The sequence below is a fragment of the Otolemur garnettii genome, unplaced genomic scaffold (genome assembly GCF_000181295.1).
Source record: "Otolemur garnettii isolate 467f Iridium unplaced genomic scaffold, OtoGar3 scaffold00127, whole genome shotgun sequence".
NCBI classification, from domain to species: Eukaryota; Metazoa; Chordata; class Mammalia; order Primates; family Galagidae; genus Otolemur; species Otolemur garnettii.
This window is the reverse complement of record NW_003852522.1, coordinates 5,576,090-5,587,654: the sequence shown is the minus strand read 5'-3', so window position 1 is coordinate 5,587,654 and position 11,565 is coordinate 5,576,090. Positions and strand designations below refer to the sequence as shown.

The window sequence follows — 11,565 nt, the reverse complement described above, 5'->3', positions numbered from 1 at the left end:
AAAAAAAAAAAATGTTTTTAATTAACTGGATGTGGTGATATTCGCTTATAGTCCCAGCTACTTGGGAGACTGAGGCAGAAGGATCACTTGAGCCCAGGAGTTGGAGGCTGCAGTGAGCTAGGATTACACCAATGCATTCTGGCCTAGATGATAAAGTAAGACCTTATCACTTAAAAAAAATTATCCCATGTATATATCGCTCACAGATAATTATGTAAGATAATTATAAATATGGTGGCAGTAATAACACACTCATGCATCACTTAAGGATGTTTCTGCCAGTGACACGCCCGCCACATGTACAATGATGGTTCCATACGATTATAATTCCCATATTTTTACTGTACTTTTTCTATGTTTAGAAACACAAACTCTCATCACTTGTTACAACTGCCTACAGTATTCAGTACAGTTCCCTCTGATGCACAGGTCTATATCCTAGGAGCAATAGGCTAGACCACACAGCCTAGGTGTGTGCAGTCTGAACTGCCTAGGTATGTGTAAGTGCACAATTGTCTAACCATGCATTTCTCAGCACAGACCCCTGCTGTTAAGCAATGCATGATTGTAAAGCAGCTAAATACTTTTCTATGTTCTTTGTAATAAGCACTTATCCTTCGTGACAATACTTGAAAATATAGATTTATTAAACTCATTTTGTAGTTGAGGCAACAGAGGCACAGAGAAGTTAACTAACATGTCCAAAGTCACACAGCAGTGTGAGACCTGAAAAATGCAACTTTCTTTAGAATTGTATTATAGAATAGGAAAATCCTTTCAGAGAGAGAGAGAGAGAGATTCTATTGCCCAGGCTAGAATGCAATGGCATCATCATAGCTCACTGCAACCACAAACTTCTGGGCTCAAGCAATGCTCTTGCCTCAGCCTCCTAAATAGCTGGAATCACAAGTGCATACATACCACAATGCAAGGCTAATTTTTTCATTTTTCTTTTATTTATTTATTTAGATAGATAGATAGAGTCTCACCGTTTCCCTGGGTAATTTTTTTCTATTTCTAATAGAAATGAAGTCTCACTCTAGCACAGGCTAGTGTCAAACTTCTAACCTTAGGTTATCCTCCTGTCTTGGCCTCTCAGAGAGCTGGGATTACAGGTGTAAGCCACTATGCCAGGCCAGGAAATTCTTTTATTAACCTCAGCTTTATTGACAGATAATGGACAAATAAACATTGTATATATTCAAGGCACACAACATGATGATTTGATACACACATACACTTACATTGTGTAATGATTACCACAATCAAATTAATCAACACATCCATCACCTCACATGGTTACTTTTTGTGTCTATGTGGGGGTTAAAGGGTGATTAAGGACACTTATGATCCATAGACAAGGTTATTGATTGCAATAAGCTTGTCATAACTAAAGCCTGACACAATCCAAGTGTCCATCATAGGACAGAGGGTCACATAAGTGATTGTCTAGCCATACAAATGGGATGGAGGCCATTTAGAGTAATTGCTACACATAAGGAACCCTGGGACCAGGCTGCCTCGATTCAAATTCCAACCCTTCCACTTTCAAGGTGGATGACCCAGGACAAGTTACTTAACTGCCTTGTGCCTCAATTTCCCCATATGAAGAATGGAGATAATGATACTATCTACCTCTTAGGTTGCTATGGAGATTAAATGGATTACTGTAGAAAAAGTATTTAGACTAGAGATGGGCATATTTTTCCTGCAAAGGTCCATACAGTAAATATCTTCAGCTCCACTGGCCGGTCAGTGGAGCAACTACTCAACTCTGCCATGGCAGCACAGAAGCAGCAGCCACAACACATAAATGAATGGGCATGGCTGTGTGACAATAAAATTGTATTTACAAAAACACATTATGATCCAGACATTGCCCTCAGATTTTAGTTTTGCCGGCTCCTGGCTTAGACTAAGGTCTAGAATATAGCAAGCAAAATAAAAGTTTGTTAAATGGTGGGATATAGTGCAGCCATGTTTTAAAAAGAAACAAGACTAGGAGTTAAATTTTTCCACATATATGTTTTTATGTGTTTTAAAATTTGAATGATACTAATGTATAATTTGAATTCCCACCCTGGCCCCAGGCCCAAGGCTCCTTGGCCTTGGCACTGTTCACAACTGGGACTGGATCATTTTCTGTGGTCTGGCTACAGGGTACTGAGCAGTGTCCCTGGCCTCCATTCACTCCATACAGTAGCAGGGCTGCTCTAGTTGTGACAACCAAAAACATTTCTCAATATTGCCAAAACCAGGGGACAGCAGGGATGGAGAGCAAAGTCTCCCTAGTTGAGAATGATGATCCTAGCCCAAATGCCAACTTGGGGTTTTACACTGCATACCCCCTCACCACCTGATATCTTTCCTAAAAGGACTTTTTAGTGAGAATTTGGCAGGTGCCAGACACTGGACTAAGCAGTATTAAAACATCACAGCAGTCTTCCCCTCCCCTCTAAAAAATCTGCTGTTTTTAAACACATTTCATAGATGAGGAAACTGAAGCTCAGTGAGGTGAGGCTAGGAAGTGGTAGTGCCAGAAGTTGAACTCAGGTCTGTTTCCTCCAAGCCACCACTCCCTCCGACCCCAGAGTCCCATCCCCTACTCCAACTGTCCCACCTTCTCTGTTTCCTGTCTCAGTGCTATTTATGAGAGGTGGGGACATTTATTTCATCTGGGCCCCAGGACATGCGTCCACCCTGAGTCTAACCAGCTCCCACATCTTGATGGGTCTTCACCACAAATTGTCCCTTCTTCTCCACTTCTTTGGCCTTCAAGTTCCATCTCTGCAGCCAGATTCTAGACTCCAAGAGAGCAGTGAAGGATGGTTGATGCCTGTGTATAGCTGTGGCTGCTCATGATGGTATCCTGCTCTCTCTGAGCCTCAGGTCTCAAAGGGACCCTCTGGCTTAGAGATTCACTCCAATTTTATCTGCCCTCATCATTCCCACCAGCCAGGCCAGTCATTTCCCTGAATATACAGTCACCAACTGGAGCCTGCCTCAGGACCTTTGCACCAACAGTACGTGCTGCCCAGGACACCATTTCTCCAAATCCACAGAACTCTGTCCCTTACTTTCCCCAGGTCTCTGATCCAATATGGCCTTTCAGTGAGGCCTCCTGAATCCCCATCCACTCCCAAGCCTCCTCTCCTGATAAGCCTCCTTCCCTCCTTTCCTCCATAGCAGCAGGCACCCTCCTGACTATGTATGTGCTCCCTTTATTTGCTCCCCGCAGCCCACGCACACTAGAAGGCAACCTTCTTGACAGCAGGGGCTTGCATGTATCTTATTCCCACTGTCCCCAGCACCAAGAATAGGGCCTAGATCATTGTTGGATCATTGGCTGTATTGAATAGTAGATGGGTGAATGGAGGAATAGATGGAAGGATGGGAGGATAAGTAGATGTGTGAAAGGGTGGGTGAATGGATGAATGGAAGGGTGGATGAGTGGATGGGTGGGAGAACAGATAGATGGGCAGATGGGTTGACGGATAGATGGTTAGAGGGAAAGATAGATGGAAGGATAGAGAGATGGGTGGATGCATGGAAGAATGGGTGGGTAGACAGAAGGTGGGTGGGTGGGTGAATGACTAGGTGCATGGATGGATGGATAGGTGGGTGCATGGATAGATGGATGGAGGGAGGGAGGGAAAGATAGATAGAAGGATAGAGAGATGGGTGGATGCATGGAAGAATGGGTGGGTGGACAGAAGATGGGTGGGTGGTTGAATGACTAGGTGCATGGATGGCTGGATAGGTAAGTGAGTGGATAGATAGGTGAATAAGTGGGTAGGTGGATGGACTGATGAAAGGATAGATGGATAGATTGATGAACGGATAAGTGGATAGATGGATAGAAGGATGGATGGATAGATGGAAGGTTGGATAGGTGGATGGATCAAAGGGTGGATGCATGGATGAATGAATGAGTAGATGGGTGGATGGATGGATGAATAGATGGATAGGTAAGTGAGTGGATGGATAGGTGGATAATGGATAGGTGAATGCATTGATGAAAGGATAGATGGATAGATGGATGAATGGATAAGTAGATGGATGGATGGATAGATAGATGGATGAATGGATGGTGGATGAGTGGGTGGGTGGGTACATGAATTAATATGTTTTTACTACCCTCTTCCCTGGAAACAATGGAGCAAAAGTAAGGAACTCTGAAAACAAATGAGAGGAACTTGGAAGAATTCTAATTCCAGCCTCCACAACTTTACTTATGCCATTCTTCCATCAGGAGCACCTTCCCTTTTCTCTCTTTATCTTTTCACATCACTTAGATTGTTCATGGCCTCACCTTAAATCTGCTGACAGGCACTCAGAAACCCAGAAATGTTCCTGTGGCACCTTCCTCTGAATTATTGTGAGTACCTATCAGCTTTCCACACATATTCCTGCTACATACATACCAGGCACAGGGCTGAGCTTCACAATGAGGCAAAATGGGCAGAGGCAAGAATGAGACCCTACCCAGATGGAAAGGGTCAGGATACACCCCTTCTTTGCCTGGGGCCTGACACAGCTAGACACAGGAAGCCAGAACAATGAGAAAGCTCCTACTTACTCTTCAATACCTTATCATAAATGTACCCTCCTGAATAAAGCCCAACTCCCCCAGGCAATGTCCTGCCCTCACCCCAGGGCCCCCAGCACAGACTACACAGAACTGGGGGTGTCTTTTTCTGTCTCCCCTAATCTAGGAGCACTTTGAGGGCTGAACCTGGGTTTCCAGCATTATCTGGTAGAGAGAATTAGGACTATCCCTGGAGTACAGCTGCTCCCCTAGAGATCAAGGCCATGCACCCTCACCCACCAGCTTTAGCTCAGACACATACAATAGAAGAAGTTCATTCTTAAGTCCATCCACTTTCCCATTAGCTGCTATTGAATTATCACAAAGGGCCTTAACCCCCTACCAGATCTGCAGCCTGACAGATCCATGGCTACTTCCTCATGCCCTGGCAGACACAAAGAACTCAAGCAAATGCAGGCAAATTTGGGATGGTCTGTGGCCAGAGGGGCTGGCCATAGTGTGTGGGGGTGGGGTATAGAGGAGTGTTTGGGTTCTGGGGCTCCCTCCTCCTTCTGAGAGGAGGGGTAAATCCCTCCTACCTCTTCCACCAGTGGCCCTGCCCCTGGAAAGCCCCCAGGGACCCCCACAAGCAGTTACTTCTCTTTCTCTTAGCTGACACCTCAGAACAGTGAGGAGGCCATGCCCCAACCAGTCTCCCCCCACTTGCCATCCTCCAGGAGCCCCCCAAAGCATGGATCCTCAGGACAAGACCAGATCCCAATCCCACCCTGTTCCCTGTTCCTGCCCAGCAGCTTTGGGGACCCAGACAAGGTGTTACAGTGACAGGATCAAGTCGCATAACCACCCTCACCCCAACCACATTCAAATAGGGATTTGAATATATTTCCTGAGCCATTGGGGCCTGGGGGAGGGGGGACAGTGAAATCCACCTCACCCCTCAGCCCTTGGGCCCTACAGAAATCCTTGCAGAGAAAGTGGCACTTTTTAGGCTCCAGAACCCTAGGATGTGCTCTCTAAGCCCCAAGACCAGATCCTTCCTCAGTGTCCCCCACCTGGGAAAAAGGGAGAGAGGAAACCCAGAGCCTGGGGGGCTGTAGCCCCCTTCCCACCTGCCCCATGCTGTCCTGGGCCCAGGCAGGAAGCCAAGAGGAAGGAAGATGTGAGGGGAAGGAAGGGGCCCAGGGCCTCAGAGGAGGAGAAGCATGTGGGGGAAGAAGTTGGTGGAGGCCCCTCCCCCACAGCCAGAATTTGGGGGTATGGAGGGGGCAAAGCATTCAAAAGTGTCAGGCACCCTATTGGCCAAACCCAGGGGGTTCTCAGGCACCCCCAGGCCTGACTCCCATCTGGGGGCTTGAATATCAATCAGTACAATCATCCTGGGAGGCTTGAGATAGTTAACCCCTGGTTTGCCAGTTCTCAGCCTGGATACAGGAAAACTTAGAGCCCATTAATGCACTCTGGAGGCCTGTTAGCCTTGGGGAGAGCCATCACAGAATCTCAGTGTATTACCACCCCCTGGGCCAGCCTAAGACCTGAAAGTATACCCCACCCCCCCCCACCCCCACTACTCCTGCTTAGAGCAAGAGTGCATTAGCCCTTCTGTGTCAGCCTGGGGCACCCCCCACCTCTACCCCAAGTCACATCAGCCAGTGCCAGGCTCACCTGAGACATCTGGGGACGCAGGTTGACCTCCCGTAGGTTGACAGCATGGGGTAGAAGATTGTTGAGCAGCTGGCACAGAAGAACTCCATCTCGAAGGGCCTGTGCCAGTTCACACACCTGAGCCCCCTCCCAGGTCACACGATGGCTGGGTGGCAGCACACGGCACTGGATCAGCCAGTGGGTGCACTGGCGCCACAGCTCCATGGCTGCTGCCTGCCCCGGCCGGCCTGTGCACCGACGTGGCCTCCACCGCCCACCCGCCCGCCTGTGGAGTGATAGCTTGTGCTACCACTTCCTCTTCTTTGCCTGTAACTGTCGCCCTGGGAGGGGGTGGAGGAGGAGCCAGCCATGGGGAGGAGGGGGGTACCTGCAGCCCAGCCCCACCCCACGCCTTCCACACTAAATCTGGCCTCTCTTTCCTCTACCAGGTCAACAGAAGCCTGGGCACCCAGGGGAGTGGGGGGCTGGGAGAATCAGGCTAGCTAGGCTAGGAGGCTGGCTACTTTCCTCCACATCCAAGCCATTGGCATAATGAGCAGTGCCTCCTCTGAAACACACCTGGACTCTGCCCACTTGTTACCCCTCTTCTGCCTCCAGCCTGGTCAAGACCCACTCTCACTGTCTGGACGAGTGCAGTCACCTCCACTTGATTGCCCAACTCTAGCTCTCACCCCCTCCACACTCTGTCCTCACTCCAGCAGCAAGAGGGCACCTGTGAGCACCTGAGACAGCTCTCCCCAACCCACCACAATCTTCCATGGCTCCCACTTTCCTCTGGGTAAAAGCCTAAGTCCTCCCTGTAGCCCACAGATCCTGGACAATCTGAGCCCATCACTTCCCTGCTGTCCCCTTTCCCTCTCTCTCCCTCTGTTTACTCTGCTGCAGCCAGCAGGGGCCTCCTTAATGTGCCTCCAACATGCCAGGTGAGGTGCTGCCTAAGGGGCCTTTGTCTTCCACCTCAAGCAACTTCCTGGCTAACTCCTTCACAGTTCTTTTCTCAAATGTCACCTTCTCATGAAGTCTTCTCAGACCTCCCTATTTCACTTCACAGCCTTTGCCCCACCCAATCACACCCTATCCAATTCCCTGCACTAAGCCTCTATCTGTCCTCTGACAAAGTGGATATTTACCATACTTCTTTCTTAGAAGTATGTCTACTTAGGAATCTGTGTCTCCTTCGTTCACTGCTGGCCCCTCCCCTACCCAGCATCTGGCATATATATGTGCTCTATAAATATTTGTTGAATGAATTTAAGAAAAGACTGAAAGCTCTATCAGCTCCACCTATGTCATCCCAAATCCACGTGTTTAACTTCCAGCCATTACCACCCCACAAATCCAAACCACTATTACTCCTCTTCTTATAGATTTCAAGTGTGATTCATTAATTCATTTATTTAGCAAACATTCGCTGTCTTCACAGCCCTTACCTTACAATTATTAGGTGAAATTATCTTCATTAAGAGGTCTCCTACTGCCCTTCCACCCCTCTCCCCCTCCATCTGAATACTCTTCGCCCGGGGTTTCTGTTCTTATTCTTGTAACCACTAGGGGGCGCTAGACTCCTTCACTGGACAGACCCCGTACCCTCCTACTGCACCAAAACTAGGCAGGATGGGAGTTAAGGTTGAAAGGCTGCCCTTCCGAGCCATACGGAAGGGGCGTGGGGAGCCTAGTCTAAAAATTCCCTCCTTTGCAGCTCTACAACCATCAAAACTTCATCCTCAAACATCTTTGGCTTTCTACGAGTCACTTTCCTCGTCTGTAAAATGAGCAACTTTCACGGCACAGAAATATCATGAGGATCAGAGATAGTGGACTCACAACGATAAAAACTAGGCAGACAGGATAGCGCCCCAGGGATCTAGGTTCAAATCCCACCTCTACCACTCACGAAGCTGTGTCAACTTGGGCAAATGTTTTAGTTGCCCTGTGCTTGATGATGAAAATAGCAACAGCGACCCTTTTAGGGTGTTCTATGTGAAAAGTAAATGCCTTGAGGCGGGCCGAGCAAGCAAAAGGGTCCTGGTATACAGTAAGTGCTCAAAAATGCTTAACTGCAACTACAGCTTTCAAGACTGTTACTATGATGAGCCCTTGTTAATAAACATGACCACCTTTTCTGTCTCCAGAAATACAGCTGGAAGCCTCCACTTCCTGCTACCTAGGAAATCACCTGAGAGCTTTGCCCTCCACCTTCCCCTAAGTTCTGCCCAGCACCAACGTGCTGCCTCTGGAGGAGGCTGTCGTGTTTTCCCGCAAATTCCTCCAGAAAACCTGCCACCCAACTAGCTCTCCTTTCCGGGAAACCCAAGGGGGCAGTCTGGAGAAAGCTCCTTCCTCTCCAGGACGTCACAGCCGCCAGCCGCCACGCATCTCGAGACGTGAAAGCCCAAGGGGATGGCCCCATCTTTTTTTATTCTTGTAACCACTAGGGGGCGTTAGACCGAGTTCCGGGTGCGGTGGCCAAGGAGAGAGACACTCCCCCACTCTACGTGGGTCTCAAAGGGCCTGGAGTCAGGGAAGGAGTTACGAAGGGGCGTGGGCATTTGGGTGGTGCTACGTTTAAGGGGCGGGGCCACCGGAAGGAAGGGCTGGGCTGAGTTCCCCAAAGGGGAGAGTATCCACAGGGGGCGTGATTAGTAGAAAAAAAGTGCTAAGGAGGCGGAGCGAAAACCAGAGGAGGGTGAAAGCGGGGCTGGTTGGGTTGGAGGCGGGGTCTGCGTGGGGAGGAGTCTGAAGCGGGAGTGGCCAGGTGACTGGGCTTGGCTCTCACTTGGGTGCGGCCCACCCTGGGAGGCCTGACCTGCTAGGGCGGGGAGCAGGGGTGCTGTGGGCAGCGGCCGGGAGCCGCAGAGCCTCAGGCTTCCGCCTGGCCCCAGGCATGTGGGAGCCCCGCGGGTCCTGCCCGGGTGAGTGGAGCCTCCGGACAGATCCAGGACCAGGGGGTTACTGGGGGTGGGGAATCCTCTTCTTCCAGGTGGGGCCAGCAGCTCTCAGGAAGGACCTGGCGGGGTTCGCGGAAACAGAAGAGGCCTCAGAGTGAGTGAGTGGGGTCGCCGCGTGCCAGGCATGTCTGTGTAGCCAGGCGCACCTAGGCGTGCCCCTCTAGGTGTGTTTCCTGTGCAGCGTGAAAGACTCTCTGTTTCTATTTTTGCAGGAGTGACCTTTTTAAACTATGAATCAGATTGTGTCCCTCCTTCACTTAAAACCCTTGCAGGGTTCCCACTCCCTCCCACTGAGTTTAAAATTCAGGGTGCACCAGTTCCTGCATGGCCTCCCGTACTGGTCTCCCTAACTTCATGTCCTCCCCTGTGCTCCACATTCATTGTATTCCAGCCACACCAGCCTCCCTGATGAGGTAAGACGTTAAAAACCAAGCTCCATCTCACCTACAGACCTTTGCACTTGCTGTATCCCCTGCCCCTCAACCTGGATGACACCTCCAAATCTTTCCCTAACTCCATCCTTCTGTACTGAGGTCTCAGTTCCCACATCACCTCATGGGAGAAGCCTGTCCTGACTTTGCTATTTAAGATAGCCCACGTCCACCCTTCCAACATTCTTTATTAAATCTGTCTTATCGTCTTCATTGATTACTCCAAAAAATTATCTTCTTCATTCTTTGTGTTCTTGTGTGTCTGCCTTACCCAGCAGACTGGGAGCTCGGGAGGGCAGGGCAGGGTGATGCAGGCTGGGCCTTCATCTTGTCAGTGTCATCATTGTATCTTCAGGGTCTAGAAACAGAGCCTGGCACACAGTAGGTGCTCAACAAATTAGTGTTTGCTTAATGTCAAGTGTGAGTCCTTGAGTCTATCTGTGTCCATGCTATCTATGCTGGTGTCCCCTCACTCCACCCCTGCCATATACATGTGTCCTCAAACTAATAAGAGCCTTGCCAGTGATCCACTTGCACTCTCTACCAACCAAGAGGTAGTTGGGTTTGGGAGTCTCTTAAGTCTTAAGACCAAGGCCAGTCCTGGCCAGCTGACAAATAGGAAGTGCACAGGCATTCTGAAGACACACCTGGTTTCAGGTATGCAGCACCTGTAGCCAGCTCTCTACCCCTGAAGCTGCGAGGGCAAGGGCGGGTCTAGAAACTTCCATCCGCTTCTAGGCCTGCTGACTCAGGAGGCTAGAATCCTGGCGCTATTTCCCTAAAGACCCCTCCAGATCAAGGCCTGGGGGGAAGGGGCTGGGGGAGGGTAAGAGCATATTCTCCTCTTCCTTTCCACGCACAGCAGTTTTTCCCACCAGACACTTAAGACACACTGCCCCGAAGACTTGTGAGATTATCAGGAAACTACCAAAATGTCTGAGACCTACATTGGACCATCGTAATAACAAATTGTGGCTGGGTGTGGTGGCTCATGCCTATAATCCTAGCACTCTGGGAGACTGAGATGGGTAGATTGCTTGAGTTCAGGAGTTCCATCCTGAAGAAAAGTGAGATCCTGTATCTACTAAAAATAGAGAAACTAGTGAGAATCTATACTAAAAATAGAAAAACTAGCTGGGCTCTGTGGCAGGTGCCTCTATTCCCAGCTCCTCAGGAGGCTGAGGCAAGAGAGTCACTTGAGCCCAAGAATTTGAGGTTGCTGTGAGCTATGACGCCAAGGCACTCTACGCAGGGCGACAGAGTGAGACTCTGTCTAAAAAAAAAAAAAAAGCTAGAAACAATAGAAAAAATAAATTGTATTCATTTCAAAATATGAGAAGAATCTGCCAATTCCAAATTGGCAGTTTTCTGACATTTCTACAAAATATGACCTTTTAAGAACCTTCACAATGGTGTTATAACCTAAAAAAATGTATGGGTTAGGTTTGCACACATCCTGAGAATCCTGGAGTGTGTACATGGATTGGTGAGAAACTTGGACATATTTATAAGTTACCTAAATTCCTACTACCTGGAACTTTTTTTTCTTTTTATTCAGAGAGTCACTAGGCTCACTCCCTCAGAATCCTACCATTTTTACTCTGTGAGGCCCTTCCTGGCCACACTACCAAGAATTTTTGCCCCACCACTGGAACCTTCATCATATCCTGTCCTGGGTTTGGTTTTTCTGCCTGACACTCTCTGGTGTACTCTATCATCTAATTATTTCTTAGTCATCCCCCCTTCCCCAAGCAGGGATTCCTATCCATTTGTTCACAGTGGGTCTCTAATGCCTAGAATAGCTGTCTGCCACACCTTTGGTGTCCCATAAATGTGGGCTCATTAATTGAATTTTTACAAAACATGGTGGTGTGACATCATCTTTGTTAATTTTTTCACTTTATAAAAATTACATTACCTTTGAAAGTAATGGGTGTGTTACATCTTCTTCCTTTGTAAGACTGTAGTAGATACA

At 48.7% G+C, this 11,565-nt stretch overlaps 1 protein-coding gene across 2 annotated transcripts in view; it reads right to left on the bottom strand.

Moving 5' to 3' along the window:
* Positions 1 to 6,538, bottom strand: part of VAV1 (vav guanine nucleotide exchange factor 1) — a 64,839-nt gene extending 58,301 nt beyond the window's left edge. For both annotated transcript variants that reach the window (XM_003798002.3, XM_023518068.1), the window contains exon 1: positions 6,212 to 6,538. In XM_003798002.3, coding sequence (XP_003798050.1) covers positions 6,212 to 6,415 — 204 coding nt within the window. In that variant the 5' untranslated portion in view covers positions 6,416 to 6,538. The remainder of the gene's footprint in view (positions 1 to 6,211) is intronic.
* Between the last annotated feature and the right edge of the window lie 5,027 nt (positions 6,539 to 11,565).